Genomic DNA, 22,773 nt, shown 5'->3' on the forward strand with positions numbered 1-22,773 from the left:
TCGCTGTAGATCACAGATGGCAATGTGACACCTTAGTAAATCTTTAGATGCAATGTTGCAATGCAGCACTACAATATCACTGTCGAATAACACATGTAGACTAAAGGCCCCGTCACACACAGAGATAAATCTTTGGCAGATCTGTGGTTGCAGTGAAATTATGGACATAATGTTCCATTTGTACACAGCCACAAACCTGGCACTGATTGTCCACAATTTCACTGCAACCACAGATCTTCCACAGATTTATCTCTGTGTGTGACAGGGCCTATAGCCTAAAACAGAATACAGAAGATTATTTTTTATGTATAGGTGTTATTAATGATAACCCACTGCATTACCATTAACTTTTTGATATTTTATAACTCAAAAACTTCAATTCATTTTATCATATTCACAAATACAATCTGTTATGTGGCAGCAATATTCTGTAATAATTCTATATTTTCTATTTCCTGATTTCCTTAACAATTTGGCCAGATTTTATCTTCGAGTGGAAAAAACTTAATATCTACGCACCAAGAGTACAATGGGTCCTCGTCATGTGTTTCATAACCTTTTTTGCCACGTTGGCTGTGGAGTTCAGACACTGCAGGTTTGAGATCATTTGTATTGAGAACCAGCAGCACCAAGAGATCTTAAACAGCATGTCTGAAAACATGTCTGATATCTCCGAGTATCAAACAGACCAGTTGTAATGTGAACCCACAAGGCTAACTAAAGGACGCACAGAATATGAACTGAAGTGTTATTTCTACAAGTGAAATAACCAAGGACTACAAAAGACAAATCATTTCTTTCTAAAACATCAGTGTTACTGCTATGAATTTTTTGAGACCATTATATTTAGAGCTTGGAAAAGCAATTTGATTCAATGGTAGTTCGGAAATGTGAAAAGAATCCAAAAGTAAGGTTGGAAAAAAAATTCGTACAAAAAGTAGCATACGTACCAAAAAGGCTTGGTACATGGCTGGTATGGAACCTGTGAAAAGTTGGGGCCCAGTGCCAAATGTATCCATTTCTAGTATGGAGTCTTGATGGTCAAAAAGTTCAGCCACCCAGTTGACCTCAAGCTTGGTTCTCACTGCCATCTTGCATTATAGCACTATTGTATCTCTATTATATTGCACTTTGCACACACAATGATGCTAGTGCGGCCAATTTGCCACTTGTAATTAATAATTGACTCAAAAGCCAGTAATTGACTACGATCAATCTATTGGCTGACCTTACACTAGGAAGGACGGACACTTTAATTTCAATATAATGTCATTTCTCCTAACTATCCACTCCTATAAATAATATAATCATAACCTAATATCCTGCTTCTTCTGTGTTGGGACCTCATCTTAAAATTACAAAATTGTGAATTGCTGCGGATCCAGTCATTTGCTAAATTTGAAACCTTTGGGCTCCCATGCAAATTTTTCAACAGAGCCCCCAACTATCTTTAATACATTTTTATCTTGTCATATGGGCTAAAGGAATCTTTTAGGTTGCAGAACCTGAAGATGACTCCAACCCCTGCAAAAACTATAGTTATACCTCTAAACCTAATCAGAATCTAATCATGACGTGAAATAATTACTGCTTTAAGTTTAAAGGGAATCTGTCAGCAGGTTTTTGCTACCTCATCTGAGAGTAGCATGATGTAGGCAAAGAGACCCTGAGTTCAACAATGTATTACTTATATTTCTGTGTGCAGCTGTTCTGAAACAGTGAAAGATTTTAGATTTTGTATGTAGCAGTGCTGGGAGAGCTGTCACCGTCCACACCAGGCTTTCAGTGTACATTTCCATAGACAGAAGTTGCTAATCACAGAAGGAAATGGAGCTCACACCCACTGAGACCCACTAATGATAAAGATAACAGGCTTAAGCTAACATTGGAAGGAAACAAAAAAAGACTGTGAAATAACAGACACAGGGCTGAAGTTTGTGTTTTAACTATTGCAGCATTATGTCTTCAGGTAAGATTGCAGAAATCTTCTGACTGAGTCCCTTTAAGTGGTTGATATCAGAGTCAGTATTTTTAAAAATTAGGCCCGATAATAGAAATAGATTAATGATTTACCTGCACAGAATCACAAGTCTCAATTGGCAACAACAATATGGTTTAACAAACTGTTACTGGAAAAAAGTTCCTAGTTTTTTTGAGAAATCCACATTCTAGAATGTTAATGGCCAGATTGTTAAAAAATGATCAATTAGTAATTGCATGCATATATGTTCCCTACATTTACACTATTCAGGATTTATGTAATGTCATCTACATAACTCCAAGACCAGTAATTGACCTCTTCTTACATCGATATTAGTTTGCAGCCATACACAACTTTGCCAGTCCCACAGTAGTGAAAATGTACAATAGTCATTTACTATTCTAAGGGTATGTGCACACAGTGTTTGTTTTTGGAGGAGTCATTTGGAGCAGGTCTATTAAGAAATAATAAAACCCTTGGAAAATCGCTAAAATAATATTATTAATTTTTATTATAAAAACACTATCTTGGTGATCTTTTCAATCATTTTAGGATTTTTTTCTTATTGAGGTTCTGAAAAATGCTTGATGGAAGATAAGGAAGTACTTATCACTTCTTTGGAGTGGCTCCTGATGGAATCCACTCCAAGTTAGTCATTGTCCAATCAGAAAATCTCTTACAAAAAGCTTTAAAAATTCTGCAAAACCGCTGAAAAACTCCTCCGAAAAACACTTAAAGGGTTCTTTAAGATGCTAAGATGTTCCAGCAAGTTTTTCGAGACAAAAAATGCCAGAACTCATTATCCTGAAGCATTTTCTTGTTTTTTTTCCTCTATACTTTCAGATATGAGTGAACATGTGCAAGGTTTTCAAACCCAGAAGAGGTTAGAAGTGACTTGAGACTGAAGACGTGCACAGCAATATTATTTTCACATTGCTGTGCACAATGATCATTTCCTGCGGCAATCTTGTAGCATTTTTTAGGTGTATTCCAGGCAGAATCTGCTTGCAAAAGATTTTGTGTACATATTCTAAAGGAGGAGCGTTTCCTGAAGTGGCGTCCAAAAGAGAATGTATATTTGTCGACTGCCTCAGAAAAACTCTGTATCCACATACACTAAGGGTACGTTTCTACGTGTCGACAGTGCAACGGATTTTTCCTCTACGGATCAGTTTATGGAAAATCCACTGCATTTTACAGCACAAACTAGATGAGATTTCAATAAAAGCTCATACATAAAAATTAATCATGATGTAAATTAACAAAAGTCGCGAGTTTGAGCACCCCAGCACGGTAGCTCACTCATCACTAGTTACAGTATAACCATTACTATATGTGAAGGAATGATGGCTTTCTTCAGTCATAGCTGTTTTCACTGCACGTGATTTTAGTCGTGCGAATTAAAAAAAAAAAATCACAAAAATCTATAAGTTTTTGATAAAAAATTCTAACTTAACTTGCACTACATTTGGCAATTAATCTACTTTGTACGATGAACAGACCAAAAAATATCACAGAATTGATGTCACGGATCCGTCAGACACGGTGGCAGCACATTTCAGACTTTTTGTTTTCTTATTATTGGTATAGTGCTTTAAAGAGAACCTGTCACCAGATTTAGGGCCTATAAGCTACGGCCACCACCAGTGGGCTCTTTTCGACTCTCACATGCTGTATATAAGAGCCCAGGCCACTGTGTAGAACATAAAAACACTTTATAATACTCACCTAGAGAGGGGGTGGTCAGTGCGATGGAAACTGGGCTCCTCCTCTTTCGGCCATCTTTGTTCTCCTTCTTCTGAAGCCAGCGTGCATGACACGTCCTTTGTCATACAAACTCGCCAGCAGTGAAGTCCCGCGCAGACGTAGTTAAAGTATTGTAGTGCGCTTGCGCAGGACCTAAATACTGGCCTGTGTGCATGACGTAGGACGTGTCATGCACGCCGACTTCAGAAGAAGGAGGACTAAGATGGCCGAAAGAGGAGACGCCGGTCCCAGAAAACAGCGCCACCCTACTGACCAGTTTGCACCACACTGGCCCCATAGGTGAGTATTATAAAGTGTTTTCTATGTTCTACACAGCGGCCTGGGCTCTTATATACAGCATGTTAGAATGCTGTATATAAGAGCCCACTGGTGGTGGCCGCAGCTTATGGGCCCCAAATCTGGTGACAGGTTCCCTTTAAGGAGCATATTCACAGAATCAGCAATTGCCAAAAAATAGTTTCCAAGAAAGGAAATCAATGGATTGCTTAACAAAGAATAAAAGAATCCAAATTCAATTCTTTTAGGGGTTTCCCAGCTGCAGTTTGTTTAAAAAAACTCACCCTACCCAGGTCCAACGCAGAGATTCTTGTGCCGCTCCCAGTGTCTGTTATTGTCGACAGTGCTACAGGCGGTAATTGCGCTTGGTGACTCTAAGCGGCTCGTACTGTGCACTCTGGTGGATCTGCTGAGCTCAGTTATTTCCGGAAGCACTGTCCACGTGATGTCAGCACTGGAGACAATGACAGACAAAGGGAGCAGCGACGGAATCTCAGCACTGGAATTGGAGAAGGTGGGTAAAGCACAGTTTGTCCTTTTCAAAACCAGAAAACCCCTTTGATACTAAATTATTTAATTATATTGCCGAAACAATACAGAATTAGGAGCAGAAGCATATTTTGACCCATCAATACATATGCGGTCCTTGTCAAGCTTGGCAGAATAAAAGCAAGAAACTGGACTTGGGTGCTACAGCTACACTTCCGTGCTGTGTTGTGTTGGCTGTTTTTAGGCAGACATGCATCAATATATATGCGTTTGGTGCTGTCTCACATCCCTTTTATTATCAGTTATTGATTGTGCTACTAAAAAGTTCTTGAATGGATTAGATGATATGCTTCTTACACTAACTTCAGTTATCCATATGGCAGCTTTAATGAAGATATTTTCTATGAACATACTGTATATTTGCATAAAATATAGAAGGTATATATTCTACATAAACCTAAAGCTCTACAATTCATATCCAGGCAGCTAAATGTAACATGTTTATGCTAGTTTCAGTATTCTGCGATGATTTTATGATTTTCATACCTGATAAAAAAAAATATTAAGTTCTTAAAAAGTAGGTGTAACTTTATGTGTTGACTATCAATTTTACTAATTTTTCCTTATAGGAAAAATTGCTATAATTTAGCAAGTAAAAGTGTAATCTTCTTGTTTCCATTTCAAAGGGGTTCTGTATCAGATGCCTGGTAGATATCATACACATGTCCTATTAATTAAACAGGACACATACATGATAGCTGCCTTGGCAAATAACCTACCCCAGTGTGCACTATGTTTATACATGCCACTCTATACATGCAAAAATGAGAACCACAACACAGCTTCAAGGGGTATTCCCATGTCCAAGATCCTATCCCAATATGTAGTAGGTGTAATAATAATAATACTAGCAAATACCTCCAATTAGAAATGTAGTATAGTTCTCCTGATATAGCCATGCGGTTACGACCGCAAGCAATTAACTGACTAACTGCAGTTGTGCTCAAAAGTTTACATACCCTGGCAGATTTTTTGCTTTCTTGGCCTTTTTTCAGAGAATATAAATAACACAAAAACTTTTTTTCCACTCATGGTTAGTGGTTGGGTGAAGCCAGTTATTGACAAACTACTGTGTTTTCTCTTTCTAAATCATAATGACAATCAAAAACATCCAAATGACCGTGATCAAAAGTCCACATACCCCAGTTCTTAATACCGTGTATTGCCCCCTCTAACATCAATGACAGCTTGAAGTCTTTTGTGGTAGTTGTGGATGAGGCTCTTTATTTTCTCAGATGGTAAAGCTGCCCATTCTTCTTGGCAAAAAGCCTCCAGTTCTTGTAAATTTCTGTGCTTTCTTGCATGAACTGCGTGCTTAAGTTCTTCCCAGAGTGGCTCAATGATATTGAGGTCAAGAGACTGAGATGGCCACTCCAGAACCTTCACTTTGTTCTGCTGTAGCCAATAACAGGTCGACTTGGCCTTGTGTTTTGGATCGTTATCATGTTGGAACATCCAAGTATGTCCCATGCACAGCTTCCGGGCTGATGAGTGCGAACTTGCTACCAGTACTTGCTGATAACGTGCTGCATTAACCTTTCCTTCAACTTTTTCTGTGCCATTGTATTCCCACGTCATCACCTCTGTGCTTCACAGTAGGAATGGTGTTCCTTTCATCATAGGCCTTGATGACACCGCTCCAAATGTAAATTTTATAGTTGTGGCCAAAAAGTTTGATTTGGGTCTCATCACTCCAAATTACCTTGTTCCAGAAGTTTGGAGGCTTGTCTCTGTGCTGTTTGGTGTATTGTGGACAAGATGATTTGTGGTATTTGCGCAGTAACGGCTTTCTCCTGGCAACTCGACCACGCAGTCCATTTTTCTTCAAGTGCATCCTTATTGTGCATCTTGAAATAGACACACCGCTAACTTTCAGTGAGTCCTGTATTTCAGATAATGTTATTTGTGTGTTTTTCTTTGAATCCAGATCAATTTTTCTGACTGTTGTTGCCGAAATTTTTGTTGGTCTACCTGCTCGTGGTTTGTTTTTTACAGAGCCCCTGATTTTCCATTTGTTAATCACAGTTTGAACACTGCTGACTGGCATTACCAATTCCTTGGTTATCTTTTTGTATCCCTTTCCTGTTTTATACAGTTCAGCTATCTTTTCCCATAAATCAGTTGACAATTCTTTGCTTTCCCCATGACTCACAATCCAGAAACGTCAGTGGCTGGATGACAGATGCAAGAGTCTGTCTAGATCCCAGATATTTGCTCAGCTTTTATGCACACACACACACACTGATTGCAAGCAATCAGGTTACAGGTGAGGATCTTACCTTTATTAGCCATTCAAACCAATTTGTGTAACTTCTGTGCATGTTATTGGGCCAAATTCACCAGGGTATGTGAACTTTTCATCAGGGTCATTTGGATGTTTTTGGATGTCTTTATGATTCAAAAAGAGAAAATATAGTAGTTTGACAATAAATGGCTTCACCCAACCACTAACCATGAGTGGGAAAAAAAGTTTTTGTGTTATCATTCATATTCTCTGAAAAAAGGCCAAGAAAGCAAAAAATCTGCAGGGGTATGTAAACTTTTGAGCACAACTGTAGCTGTCACTATATGAATGGACATATCTAAGCTTCAATGCTCTGCACATAAGGTAAGAGACATGGCTATATCAGGAAAACTAGACTACATTTCTAATTGGAGGGATTTGCTAATATTATTATTACACCTACTACATATTGAGATAGGGTCTTGGAGATGGGAATACCCCTTTAAGGCAACATCCCATAAACTAACATTAGGACAACCTATGAAATATGCTATGAAGGACTGCTAGGAGGGCTGTAACTAGGATCCTCATTCATTGTAAAACCAGGTTAGTACCAGTTTCAGCCATTAATGGAAAACTGGCTTAGCATACACACACTCATAATAAAATGAATGAGTTTTAGGGTTTATGCGCGTTATCTGTCATACAGCACCACTCTGGAGACCAGACCTAAACAATTTATGGGATATGTCATTAATATGAAATTGTTAGGGGTCCGGCGCCACCACCCTCACTGATCAGTTCAATACTGCTCCAGCAGCAGCTGGCTATACGTGCTGTAAGTGATAGGACACAGCAGCTACATCCCTTGCTTAGTAGTCACTACCAAATTCTGCACTTTATCTCCTATTTACTTGAATGGGAGATGAAGTGTAGTACTTGCCAACAACCATTTGGAAATAAATGGGGCTACTGTGTCCTGTACTGTTTTAGCTTCTGCCATAGCAGATTTTAGTTCATCTGTGTGGGTGCTGGTTGTTGGACACCTACGGATATCATAATGTTGAGCAATCTAATGGTTAAGTCATCAATAGTTCAGTACTGGACAACCCCTTTATGCTTACTTTTTTCACCCTAAAGATTGAATATAAATTAGATGTCACTAGAGATGACATAATTGATTTGGAGGACTCTGGTCCATCAGCCAGATCAGTAATCTGCCTGCAAAGCTACTTACTGCTTGGCATTTCCAGTTCATCATTCATTATCTGGTCTTTCAGGACTTCATCATTCTGCCATGACATACAAACGACGCCACGCCAGTCTGGCTAATCAAAAGAAGAGCTGGAATATCTGGAGTTAAGGAGATTCGCAGGCCTACCATCCATTGTTCACAGATTACTAATCTAGACCAGAGTCTTGCAAATCGATTCTTCTATCTTTAGCTGTCACATAAATCCTGAATTGGGCACATGGACAAAATAGAGTAGGGCCCCCTGCTAAGGACTCTCCACTTTGAGCTAGAATTCAGAGGCACGCTAAAACCAACTCATTTTTCTGGACCTCGCCCTCCATACTTTACAAGGCCATTCATTCACTGGAAATGTCTGGTCGGAGGCAGCTTACCCTGACGATAACATTTAATCACTAGGATTTAGTGAAGCTGGACACACTGCCTTGGATTGCAGTGAGGAGTTTTCTTTCATGACACAATCCTTTTAAGGCTAAGTTCACACTTCCGTTGTTTTGCATCTGTCAAAATCAGTTGTGTGACTGATGCAACGGATGCGTTGCAGGTAGTGGCACAACTGATGTGACTGATGCTGCAAAAAAAAGATCCTTTGTTTTTTTTTCTTTACTGTTTTGCGATGATCGTTCACAATAGCCGGGCAATCAGCTGATCGTTCACAAAAGCCGGCCGCTAAGCAATCAGCTGGTCGTTCACAAAAGCCAGCCGCCGGGTGATCAGCTGATCATTCACAAAAGCCTGCCGCTGGCCGATCAGCTGATTGTTCCGGCCGCTGGAACTGGAACTGAATTTACAGTCATGGTTTTTTACTGTGCACATGCTCACAGTAAAAAAACAATACGCCGCACATTAGAAAAAACGTTACATTCAGTATTGCTCCCGCCTGACGGTCAGTCAGTAAACGACTGATCCGTCACGCGGCGAATGCAACGCAGGGCCATTAGTCACAATCCGTTGCTAATAGAAGCCTTTGGGGAAAAAACGGATTCCTGCAAAATATTTTGCATATTTTTGGATTCCTTCAAAAAATTCCACAAGGTGACGGATTGTGACTGATGCAAAACAACGGAAGTGTGAACTTAACCTAAGTAAGACTACATGTCGACTTAAGGCTACTTTACACGCTGCGATATCGGTCCCGATATCGCTAGTGTGGGTACCCGCCCCCATCTGTTGCGCAACACGGGCATATCGCTGCCCGTGCCGCACAACATCGCCCAGAGCCGTCACACATACTTACCTGTCCGGCGACGTCGCTGTGACCGGCGAACCGCCTCCTTTCTAAGGGGGCGGTCCGTGCGGCGTCACAGCGACATCACTGAAACGTCACTGAACCGCCGCCCAATAGCAGCGGAGGGGCGGAGATGAGCGGGACGTAACATCCCGCCCACCTCCTTCCTTCTGCATAGCAGCCGGGAGGCAGGTAAGGGGAGCTTCCTCGTTCCTGCGGCGTCACACGCAGCGATGTGTGCTGCCGCAGGAACGAGGAACAACTTTGTTACTGCTGCAGTAACGATTTTTAAGAATGGACCCCCATGTCGCCGATTAGCGATTTTGCACGTTTTTGCAACGATGCAAAATCGCTTATCGGTGTCACACGCAACGGCATCGCTAATGCGGCCGGATGTGCGTCACAAATTCCGTGACCCCAATGGCTCCGCATTAGCGATGTCGCAGCGTGTAAAGCCCCCTTTAGTAAATACTTGTATTAACAATTATATAGCAATGCAAGAACCTTTTCTTAGAACTCTGTATTGTGATGTTTCTCTATTATTCCTCCTGAATATTCATGAGTAAATTTACAACTGAGTATTATAATTACCCTTGTAAAATAAGGGTGTCCATTATCTGATACTGGAAGAACTGAATGGACCCCCTGCTGGTAGCACCCTATAGTAGCTTATTCACTAACAAACACAACCAAAATTAGAGAACAAAACTTCTAAGAGTAGTCAAGGCTGCAAATCTGTCAGGATTCTCCAGTGCCAGTGTTGATAGCAAGCAGGAGCATGACCGCAAGTATGCAATTTGCATACATGCGGTCACTTGCCAACTAGACATGCACTGTCTCACTCAAGTTAAACTTGTACTTTAAAAGAAGGCGTTATCAAAAAATGACCTATTCGCTTAAATAAGGTTTTTGTATTAAAGGAAACATGTCACCAGATTTGGGGCCTATAAGCTGCGGCCACCACCACTGAGTTCTTATATACAGCATTCCTGCATACTGTTTATAAGAGCCCAGGCCGCTGTGTAGAACACTTTTATAATACTCACCTAAGGGCGGTCCAGTCCGATGGGTGTTGCTGCTCTCCGGTCCAGCGCCTCCTCTCTCCAGTCCTGCGCCTCCTCCTTTCTCTGAGGCCCATGTGCATGACACGTCCTACGTCATGCACACTAGCCGGCATTGAGGTCTTGCGCAGGCGCACTTTGATCAGGGCACATCAAAGTATTGTAGTGCACATGTGCGGGCGGTCTTTAACCTTTCCTGTTGCCTATTTCAGTACTTTGATCTGCCCTCAGTAGGGCAGATCAAAGTGCGTCTGCATAGGACCGCAATGTCGGCTTGTGTGAATGACATTGACGTGTCATCCACACTGGGCTGGGTAGGAGGAGGACGGTCATCGTAGCAGAGAGGAGGCGCCAGACCAGAGAGCCGCGACACCCATCGAACTGGACCGCCCCCCCCAGGTGGGTATTATAAAAGTGTTTTTTACGTTATACAGCGCGGCCTCAGCTCTATATATACAGTATTTTGCAATGCTGTATATAAGAGTGGTGGTGGCCGCAGTTTATAGTCACCAAATCTGGTGACAGGTGCCCTTTGAGTTATTTTATTTTTTTTTTAAAAAAAGGCAATTTTTTGATATCACAATCTTTAAGGGGTTTTTTTTCAGTTTTTTTTCACTGGGGCTTTTCTGGGACTCTATTTTCCTGTGGTTTCAAGTAATCCACAGCATTGGACAGACTCTGACTCTCCCTTTTGTCTAGTGACGTTTGCAAATGTCACTGTGAAGGCAGCGAGAGCAGGGTCAGCTTGTGACATGAACTGTTATGACTGGTGGATTCTGTGTTGTCAGCAGTATACTTAGGTGTTACTTGTTATTATAATCCTGCCTCTTCTGATAAGGAGTCTGCTGAAAATACTTCCTGAAAGGGCAGTTTTAAAAAAAGCAATTGCAAGATGAATAAAATACAAAATTAGTAAAGAATGTGATGTGAAATTAAAAAAAAAGTAAAACAAATAAATGTACCACAAAACATCTAAACAATAGGGTTTTTTCTGAAAACACATTCCCTTTAAAGAGAATTGCATAAGGATACATATAGTTATATATAGTTATATAGTATACACATTCAGAACCTGTTTCATCAGGCGTACTCCCTATTTCAATCATACAGGCATATATACCGATCTTGTGTTGTGGCCCATGGACGCTGCAGGAAAAGGAGTTATTTTATATACAATATATAGATTAGATTCTAAACAGAATATATATACTGATAGAGATTTATCATAGAAGGCACCTTTATTTTAATTGCCTTTTTATTTTTTGTTACCACATCTAACTGTGAAAAAATTTACTTTCAGAAGAATAACTGTGGCGTAATCATACTTTTGCCTCTTTTAAGTACCATATTGTTTGTCACTTTTTTTACATTATATATTTTATACAGTTGGAATTGAAAAGTGCACTACTTTACCGCTATGCTATATACTACAGTTGGGCCTACTGTATGTCACACACTGTTTTGGCATATGTTTAGCCGCTGTGTAGTCTATGAGCATGCACATGTATACGTCCGTAACATACCATGAATTGTGAATTTAGCCTTACTTTTTCCTTCTTAGCCTTCACTTATTTTGCTCCACTGGTTCAAAAACAAAATAAAAATGAAGCAACTTTGCAAATTGTGTGATAAAATATAGACCTACATGATCCAGTATTAAAGGGGTTTTCCACTACTAGGTTAACCCCTTCTGATTCCACATTACCTCCAGGTAAAATAATAAAGTCTATACTCAACTCTCACACTGTTCTACCGATGTCTCGGATCGCGGTGCTGGGGTCTTGACATAACGCAAGCCCCACATCCAATCAGCATTGACTTCCTTCTCTCCGCCTTCGGACCAAATAAAGAGTCAACAGGAAGTGAGCACAGCCGTAGCACTCACTTCTTGTTGACTAACTCGTTTGGTCTGAAGGCAGGGAGAAAGAAGCTGGCACTGATAGGATGCAGAGCTCGCATGATGTCATAACCCCGTGTGGACCCCACCAGTGCGAGCCCAGTCACCGCTTGAAAGCACCGGTACAAGAGGTGAGTATATTCTTTATTATTTTACCTGGGGAAACATGTGGAATCAGAAGTGGTTGTCCTAGTAGTGGGCAATCCCTTCAGCAAGGGGTATGGCCGAGATCACATGGTCGTATTGGAAATCCGGCCAGTTGTGTCCACAAGTTGTAATGTGACTGGATCAGTGGGATTTTATATAAGGGGAGCTGCCCTTAAATTCCATACCTTATTCTGGTCTGTAAAAGGAACCAAAATAATGCATGCTGCCATGTTTTTCTACACAGACCATTGGTCCACGTACACTGGCACACTGATTATGATGGATTAACGTGTTCTCGATGTGCCGTCCATGGTGCACGTAGACAGCACACGGACCAATTATACGCTTGTCAGAACAAGCCCATATACAAAGAAATATAGAATGTTGATATAGGATATGGACTTTCAGAATGAGCAAATTCAAGCAACATATACTACCGCCAGACAGGTGAAAAAGCACAATTTTAACTACGTCTTGTTTGGTGCTGCTGATCTTTCCAAAATTCAAACATTCTTGCTAACCTCTTGATTTCACATGTGAAATGAGACATTTTGATACATTCTGTTTGTTTGCTTATTCCTTTTGTGTGAAACTCATAAAAGTACAAAGATAGCCAACTTGTTGACATTGCAGGCTCTTGGATTTAGTGCAGAACTTGTTACCTCCTTGCCTACTTTGGCAAGCTTTACACGTCCAATAAATGGAGACATTTCTCACTTATTCTATCAATGTCCTGCACATTTCTCAAGAGTTCTATAGAGGCGTCTTACCACCACCAAGTGGTCACACTGAGATGACAAGAGTCGAGTGGAATAAACTGTGAAATATTGTGATTTCTATATATTATGTCATTGTCTTTTTATCGGTTAATGAACAGTAAAACCAAAATGTATGGCCATATATGTGTGTAGGACAAATCATGGCTACCAAGAGTCGGACTGCTCACTCCAAATCCTTCTCCCAGTACCGGTTGTTGGAAGGTTGATAAATAAGCATACATGGAAAACTGCCAACAAGTTATAAGGATTATTGGGTAATGAAACTGATGCACACAAAAAATCTCTAGTATCATTTTTGAATAATTTTCTCAAAATGTATGTATTGAGTCTCTAGTGTCTCATAGGAAGAAGAGGTCTTGTTGCTCTTAAAAAAAAACTTTTTTTTACTATGGGTGAGAAAATGATTGCTGTTTTGGGCAAAAAGACCCTTTTTTGTCAGGTAGAATTGATCCCTGATACCCTCTCAGTATAGAAAGCCATGTTTAGAAGTCATATTTCACTTTATTCCGATATTACAGAAAGGCTCATGCGTCTTGCCACATTTTATTCTTTTTTTTTTACTATTCATGGTATTTGAATGTTATTGTTTGTACCATTTTGTTGTAAATATTTGAAATATTTTTGTTCTTATATTTTTATAGTTTACGGCATTATTGCATTATCATTTTAATACTGTCATATCAATAAAAAATTTTGTCATTTGGAATGTCATATAATAAAGTGTAGTTTTAACCCTTCTTGATATTATTCAGTTTTTTAAATAAAATCTCATTTCTTGACAGCCTGTCTCGGTTTTTATGGGGTTTTTTCTTCCAATTTTAAATTAAATATACAGTATATTTCATTTATTGAAAGCGTGAAAATGGTGCATGGGAGGAAGGACACACACCAAGGCCACGTTTTACTGTGAATGAATGCCGTGGAGCTAATTGGTCAGTGTGCACAATCCTATTCATTACACTTCTTTGCTATATATTCTGTCTTCTTTTAGCACAAAGAAATACCTGGTGCCAGATTCCCTATCTCATATAATGATGAAGAGCAGAGACCCCGATTCCAGCAAAGTGTCACTTACCGTATTTTTCGGACTATAAGACGCACTGGACCATAAGACGCACCCTGGTTTTAGAGGAGGAAAATAGGAAAATAAAATTTCAAGCAAAAAATGTGGTCATGACACACTTATGGGGCGAGGATCTGCTGCTGACACTGTTATGGGGGTAATGTCCCCAAATTCTCTACTAAGGTACCCCATCCTGGTAATGCTCCTCCTGCCTTGTATATGATCCCTATCCTTATATATATGTACCCTATCCTGGTATATATTCCCATCCTGCTATATACCACCATCATGGTATAGCCCCCATCCTGCTACATGGCGCCATCCTGGTATATGCCCTTATCCTGCTATATACTGCCATCCTGCTATATACCCCCATCCTGCTATATACTGCCGTCCTGGTATATGCCCTCATCATGCTATATACCCCCAACCTGCTATATACTGCCATCCTGCTATATACCCCCATCCATCCTGCTATATACCCCCATCCATCCTGCTATATACCCCTATCCATCCTGCTATATACCCCCATCCAGCTATATACTGCCGTCCTGGTATATGTCCTCATCATGCTATATACCCCATCCATCCTGCTATATACCCCATTTATCCTGCTATATACCCCCATCCTGCTATATACCCCCATCCATCCTGGTATATGGCCGCATCCTGCTATATACCCCCATCCTGGTATATGACACACATGTGGCACACAAAAAAAAAATAAACGTTTATACTCCTTTCCTCGCTCCATGCCTCATCGCTCCTCCTCCTGTCAGTGTCAGCAGCAGCGCCGCTGGAGTGTGGAGCCGTCACCGTTGTCTGCATCATCGCTCGTCCTCCTGTTTGCCTGTCAGCTGACCTGTGGGGAGACTAGCGGTGCACACAGGGATGACGTCATCGCTGTGCTCACCGTTCTCTACACAGATCCGCTGGCCAACAGACAGGAGTAGATCGCGATGCTGCAGACAACGGTGACAGGAGAGTATGCTTATTCACTGCGCCCCGCGCTGTTGATGCGTGGGGGGAAGTGAATACAGCCGCACACGATCACTCCAGGCTGTAGTTGCCAGGGGTCATCATGCAGGCCAGCTCTTTATTATGTACACACCCTCCGCCCATCATCCTGCCCACCTGTCAGAGCTGGCTTCAGCGCTGCGGGAGGATGGGCGTGCATATGAAATGAGCAGGTCCACGTGGTCACGGCAGGCTGCTACAGCCTGATGATGCCACCGATGACCCGCTCCACCGCAGCACCCTCATTCCCCACAGCCACATTCAGACTATAAGACGCACCCCCCACTTTCCACCAACATTTGGGGGAAAAAAGTGTGTCTTATAGTCCGAAAAATACGGTAACTTGCTGGGGCTGTTATTTTGATAAAATCATTGTTTTAGCTCCTGCAGATCCAGCAGTTCTCTGAATGCTGAGCTCAGTACAACCCTGCCTCATCATACTTCCTCTGTACACAGTGCATAGGCTGAAAGCTGCCAATCTGTGGGGGTGGGGTATGAATATGGAGGATTACATGGCAGTAGATTTAATAGTCTTCTCCTGATGATCTCCTGGTGATAAAATAGTGATTTTATCAAAACTACAGCAATTCACTGGATGTGTGAACAGTTTAATAAAATTTAACCTTTATGATCAATACATATAAAAAACACAAATTACAATTTCACACTTTTTGAAGCCTATCTGAAGCACACAGTTACGAATAACCGGGTTCAGATACTAAGATAACAGCTGGACTAGCTATCAACACTTCAGTCCAAAACTGCTATAATTACATATAAAATAGTGTCCAACCTTAAAGGGAACCTGTCAGCAGAAATTTCGCCCAAAACCTAAAAGATTCCCCCTCTGCAGCTCCTGGGCTGCATTCTAGAAAGGTCCCTGTTATTATTGTGCCCCCTGTGAGACCAAAATAAAGACTTTATAAAGTGGTACCTTTTTGTATTCAGATTCTGTAAATGTGACACGGGGGCGGGCTGCCTGATGGCCGTTAGTCTGCCTCTGCCGCTTTAGGCCGTCCCCCATCGCTGATTTCCATAGCTGTGGACGCCGCCCAGTGCTCCACAGGTCCCCGCGCATGCCCAGTGCTCATCTCTCGTGGATGAGCACTGTGCCCAGTGTCACCGCTGGTGACGTGCGCGCAGGCTTTAGATTATGGGCGGTGCTGTGATGTTTATTACCAAGCAACCGCCCATAATCGCGGGACCGCGCTTTCCCCCTCGGCGTCCTTCGTTCTGCGCAAGCGCGATGCTGCTGACCCCACGTCACCTCCTTCTATTTCCTGCCTCAGGGAAAGATGGGAAGGAGGTGACGTGAGGTCAGCAGCACTGCGCTTGCGCAGAACGAAGGACGCCGAGGGGGAAAGCGCGGTCCCTCGATTATGGGCGGTTGCTTCGTAATAAACATCACAGCACCGCCCATAATCTAAAGCCTGCGCGCACGTCACCAGCGGTGACACTGGGCATAGTGCTCATCCACGAGAGATGAGCACTGGGCATGCGCGGGGACCTGTGGAGCACTGGGCGGCGTCCACAGCTATGGAAATCAGCGATGGGGGATGGCCTAAAGCGGCAGGAGGCAGACTAACAGCCATCAGGCAGCCCGCCCCCGTGTCACATTTACAGAATCTGAATACAAAAAGGTACCACTTTATAAAGTCTTTATTTTGGTCTCACAGGGGGCACAATAATAACGGACCTTTCTAGAATGCAGCCCAGGAGCTGCAGAGGGGGAATCTTTTAGGTTTTGGGCGAAATTTCTGCTGACAGGTTCCCTTTAATACAGTATATACTCTTGGTGCAGACTTATACATACAACTGCACTTCAACCAGGACACTTAAATCCAAATACTGCCCAATTTATAGGATGAGCTATGTGTGCCCCTAAATCCAGGCTAAATTGGTCCTTCTTGCCTATTATACGTATTTATAGGCTCATTCAATATATTATTTACTGCTTGATATATCCCAAGAGAACAGGGAAAATAGTACCATTTGACTCTCATTAATATAATGAATAAGAATATTACGTCCGCTGAAGTCTATTATCACTTCCTGGGTACATAAATATCCTTGATATTATAATTATATGCCTTTTTTGATGTATATACGAGGCATCAGCCTTTATGGTATAATGTGTGCTCCGGATTAGGCACAATTGCAATCACTCCCTATTGGGATCAGGGTTAGATCAATTTGAACATGAGGTAGATTTAATGGTTCTCATCTCACCCCCATACCCAGTTATCCACAATTCACCAATTAATTGCTGCTGGGATGTAGGGAATGATATTATCACTTACAGTTTTCTACTGAACTCCCCAGCCTATTAGATAATACTCTATAACAACTTCGGCAGTTAGAGTTTACTGCCTATTTTTGTTGTTAATATCAGTAACCTCTGTTGTTATTATCAATAACCTCAACGCGTTTCTTCTCACGTATAACGGTGAGACACATCAGGAGATAATCTAAACACCCAGGTCACTATTGTTAGACCAGGTGTTATATTGTGCCTAGGATATCTCAATGTTACAGCACCATATGACTGATGAATATCATAGATGCAAAGATACAGGCATCAGTCTATTGAAAAGAGTATCAGCAACTCATAAGTTCCATGTATTAACGCCCCGCCTGATACATTGTTATTCAGGGCGCATCACAGTATGGCTCAGATACAAGAAAATTAAGATGGGCAAAATATCATAAACAAATCGACATAAATAGATGCACTGAACTTGGGATACAGGTAGAGGACCTATCTGATCTACGTCTATTGGAAAGTTTGTGGTGAGAAGGTCAGGGAGGAGAGGGGGAGGGTCCTTTTACTAACTTAAGGACCAAGAGTATGAAAAAGTCCCAGGACAGTAACCGGGACTGTAGCAGCTGACCCCCAGGGCAGGTAACAGATTCAGGAATAGACGGTACAGGTGGGGTGACTGAGGCAGGCTGGACAAGCGGGTATGGACAGGTATGGTGGGCACAGCAGGAACGAGTATATATGGGAAGGCAGACTCATTTATATGTAATGGACACAGGAATAATGGGACCTGACAACTAGCTAGACAAACAGGAAAGTGACTAACCCAAGGTATTGCGCAGGCACCTTCCCCAATGGGAGGGTGCCTTAAATGCATAGTGGCTGAGAGGCATTTCCTGGAAATAGCGCCAGGAGAGCCAGTGTGCATGCATGTGCATATTAGGTGCACTCCCAGGAGCTCTGTGTGGCATGTACAGGGCCTGGGAGGGGAGGAAGGCAGGAGAGCACGTGGAAGGCCGCGCCGTAGCAGGGGAGGACAGGACCTGGCTTGGGTGGTAAGTCAGTGTCCCTGCAGGGACGCCGGCGCTACATTGTGACTTCCAAAATAAAGGACACACCGCTTCTGGAGCTGGTGCAGATCTCAGGAGCAGCCTTATCTAGATTTGCTGGGGTGATGTAAGATGAATATGCCTCCATTTATTATTTTAAAACCAAAAAATAAGTGTATTTTACTATTCGACAAGCCCTATGACCAGCGACTCCATAATTTACCCCAATATAGCTCTGATGCATTGCTTAATGTGTCACAATTGAGAAAGAAACATACATATATAAATAATTACAGACAAGAATTAGAAGAGAGGAACCTGAGAGCTTAGAAATGTACCTCCATGTATTGAACTATTTATTTATTGTGGTGGAAAGAAGAATATTCCCTGGAAACCTTGTACATACCACTACTTGATGATGGACGTTTTAATAATATTAACATTGTATTGCAGAACTCCTGTAACCTGATGAAACCTTTTTAATGTTTAGTTTGATATAATTACATTTATAGAAAACTATTATAACCTGGTGGAACCTTTACTAGCGTGAATGGAAAACATTTCTCTTCCTACGTCCTATTCATCTTTCTTGGAATGTTCATTCTTGCATTATCCATTTCCACTAATATAGTACTGTTATTGGACTTTTCTGGACTATTGACCTGCCTGTGAATCCATAGTATTTAACAACAGGTCATTGCCATTACTACTCACTGTTCTGAAAGACCTCAGCACCACATAATCTTTGCAGTCATATTTTTAAGAATTGTTTTCATTTTTGCCACCAGAAACAGCAGTAACAGTCATGTAATATGTGAGTGCAGAACAGTAACTACCAAGGGATCACTTCTGAGAGTGTAAAATGCACTTCTGACAACTGAATTACATTCTTGCTTCTTTATGTCAAAATATACAATCTATTATTGTCCTGTATATGACAAAGCTGCAGATTATAGTAGGACCTATTGTATTATGGGCTTCCAAAAACATTTACTTAACCCCTTCACCCCCCAGCCTGTTCTCATCTTCCTTTTTACAATTCTGACCAGTGTCACATTATGAATTATAACGCGTCAACAGATCTCAGTGAAACTGAGACTGGTTTTGTTGTCACATGTTGTACTTCACATTAGCGGTACATTATGTAGTCGGTATGTATGAAAATATCAAAAAGTTCACAAAAAATGTGAAAATTTTGCAATTTTCAAACTTTGAATTTTCATGCCATTAAACCAGATACCATACAAAATAATGACTTTGAGGGGCCTATGTGACAGAAAATACCCAAAAGTGACACCATTCTAAAAATTGTACCCCTCGATGTGCTCAAAACCACATCCAATAAGTGTATTAACCTTTCAGCTGATTCACAGGAAATAAAGCAATGTAGAAAGAAAACACAAAATAATTTATTTTTTCCTACAAAAATGGTGCTTTAGTCCCACATTTTTCATCTTCACAAGGGTAACAGGAGAAAATAGACCCTATAATTTGTTGTGCAATTGCTCCTGAGTACGCGGATACCCCATATGTGGTGGAACACTACTGCTAGTGCGCACAGTAGGGCTTAGAAAGGAAGGAGCACCATTTGACTTTTGAAAAGCAAATTGGCTGTAATAGATATCTGATGCCATGCTGTGTTTGCAGAGCCCCTGATGTGCCTAAATAGTGGAAACCCCAACAAGTCACCCCATTTTGGAAACTACACCCCTTAAGGAATTTATCTACAGTACCCCGAACTTGCAGGTGCTTCACAGAATTTTATAGCAATCTGTGAAAATGAAAAAATAGATTTTGCTCACAAAAATTCTGCTTTAGCCCTAAATTTTTCATAAAAGTTAATAAAGGTTTAACGTTTGAATTTGAACTCCAAAAGAGCATATGACGTGTCAGAGTTCAGAGAGGATCATGCTACTAGAGTTAAGGGTGCGCTCACACGAGCCGTTTGACACGCACGAGTATCGGATCGCATCATCCGGCCGCACACTCTCCGGACAGGAGCGTCTCAGCTGCACAGAAATACATGCAGCCAACCCACTCCTGACAGGACAGTGTGCGGCCATGCTGGGTGATACAATCAGATACTCGCGTGAGTCATATGGCTCGTTGAGTGCACCCTAAAAAACATTTACTTAAAATGACTGTCGTGTACAAGAATAGGTTAAATTTCCCTGTATTCCATATATCCACTTCTCATAGCGCAATTCATTCAATATTTGTTCCTAAAGGCTGCTTTACATACTGCGACGTCGTTAACGATGTCGCTAGCGATCGCACCCGCCCCCGTCGTTTGTGCGTCACGGGCAAATCGCTGCCCATGGCGAACAATATCGCTGGTAAGCGTCACACAAACTTATCTTCCTATTGACGTTGCTGTGGCCGGCGAACAATCTCTTTTCTAAGGGGGCGGTTCGTATGGCATCACAGCAACGTCACACAGCAGGCAACCAATAAAAGCAGAGGGGCGGAGAGCAGCCGCATGAAAGACACGCCCATCTCGTTGCCGGAGGACGCAGTTATGCTGTTGTTCGTCATTCCCGGGTTGTCACACGATGCGATGTGTGCTGCCTCAGGATCGACGAACAACCTTCGTCCCAGAAGATCAACGACATTTTGAAAATGAACAACGTGTCAACAATCAACAATGTGGTGAATATTTTGGATGATCGTTAGCGGTCGCTTGTACGTGTCACACGCAACGACGTCGCTAATGAGGCCGGATGTGCGTCACGAATTCCATGACCCCATTGACATCTCGTTAGCGATGTTGTTGTGTGTAACGGGGCCTTAAGCCTGCTCACCATACATTTCTCCACATCAATTTACCAGTTCAGATCCCCAAATACATATTTTTTCTTTTCTTTTTTTTTACATTTTAGTTTTTTTTATACCTTTCTCATTCTATCTATTTTAACCTATTCTCATGCACAACAGTCATTTTAAATAAATGTTTTGTCTTTTTAAGTCTAGTAACATGATCCTCTCTGAACTCTGCCCATTTGGTGTCCAAATTCAAACATTAACTTTTCTTAGCTCATTGTTACTGGATTGCTGTATTGTGGTTTTTTATTTTCATGATGAAGAAATGAGGCAGCTTCGAAACATGTTCAATCAATATACCACGGTTCATGAAGAACGCCCAGCATGACTATTGACCGGCAACTCACATCACCCACTAATCGTCCTTCTCTCCTCTTTGAGCCTCTGGATCTACAGCAGTGGGCACTAATATGCCATTTTCCTTCCACTGAGGTGGACACATACAGTTGCAACCAAATGTTTTGTGTAATTACTTCTGTCTGGTTCTTGTGATGCCATTTTCCTGGTGATTTTAGTAAACTGGAAGAAAATGTTTGTCAACTCTCAAGGCCGCTTTACACTCTGCGACATCGCTAGCGATCGCACCCGCTCCGTTGTTTTTGCGTTACGGGCAAATCGCTACCCGTGGCGAACAATATCGCCGGTAAGCGTCACACATGCTTACCTTCCTAGCGACGTTGCTGTGGGCGGCAAACAACCTCTTTTTTAAGGGGGCGGTTCGTGCGGCGTCACAGCGACGTCAATCAGCGGGCCACAAATAGAAGCGGAGTGGAGGAGAGCAGCCACATTCACGTCACTCCAACCTCGTTGCCGGAGGATGCAGGAACGCTGTTGTTCGTCATTCCTGGGGTGTCACACATAGCGATGTGCGCTGCCTCAGGAACGACGAACAACCTGCGTCCAAAATGAGCAATGATATTTGTGAAATGAACAACGTGTCAACGGTAAACGGTAAACGATTTGGTGAGTATTTCTGATTGTTAGCGGTCGCTCGTACGTGTCACACGCAACGACGTCGCTAACGAGGCCGAACGTGCATCACGAATTCTGTGACCCCAACGATATCTCGTTAGCGATGTCGTTGCGTGTAAAGCAGCCTTTAGGATGAAAATTGTGTTTGACATTGTTTTATCCCTTTATGTGTTAGTTTCCACATTTTGTTGGCGAAATGTTTTGCATATTTTGTCATGGGTAGTCTAATTTTGCCTACATTTTTTTTTTTTGTGTGTGTGTGTTTTTTTTGGATAAAACATTGCAAATACAAAGCCAAATTTATCACCAGGTGTCAGGAAGCTTATTATTCTGAGAATGAAGTCAGGCAAAAGCCAAAAAGAGGCAGCTATAGAATTCAACTGTTCTGAGCCAAACATCATGTATAAAAAAGAAAGAAAAAGAAGATTATG

General features: G+C 41.7%; 1 protein-coding gene and 1 long non-coding RNA gene across 6 annotated transcripts in view; both read left to right on the forward strand.

Annotated features, from left to right (window-relative positions):
• TMEM150C (transmembrane protein 150C) overlaps positions 1 to 3,601 on the forward strand; it is a 235,808-nt gene extending 232,207 nt beyond the window's left edge. For all 5 annotated transcript variants that reach the window (XM_075352410.1, XM_075352414.1, XM_075352412.1 and 2 more), the window contains one exon: positions 481 to 3,601. In XM_075352410.1, the coding sequence (XP_075208525.1) occupies positions 481 to 698 (218 nt within the window). In that variant the 3' untranslated portion in view covers positions 699 to 3,601. The remainder of the gene's footprint in view (positions 1 to 480) is intronic.
• A 3,497-nt stretch (positions 3,602 to 7,098) lies between these two features.
• On the forward strand, positions 7,099 to 13,895 carry LOC142313597 (uncharacterized). The gene is made up of 2 exons (XR_012754589.1): positions 7,099 to 9,469; positions 9,527 to 13,895. It is a non-coding gene; the product is annotated as an uncharacterized LOC142313597 (long non-coding RNA).
• The last annotated feature ends 8,878 nt before the right edge of the window (positions 13,896 to 22,773 follow it).

This window comes from Anomaloglossus baeobatrachus, chromosome 1, assembly GCF_048569485.1.
Source record: "Anomaloglossus baeobatrachus isolate aAnoBae1 chromosome 1, aAnoBae1.hap1, whole genome shotgun sequence".
NCBI lineage: Eukaryota > Metazoa > Chordata > Amphibia > Anura > Aromobatidae > Anomaloglossus > Anomaloglossus baeobatrachus.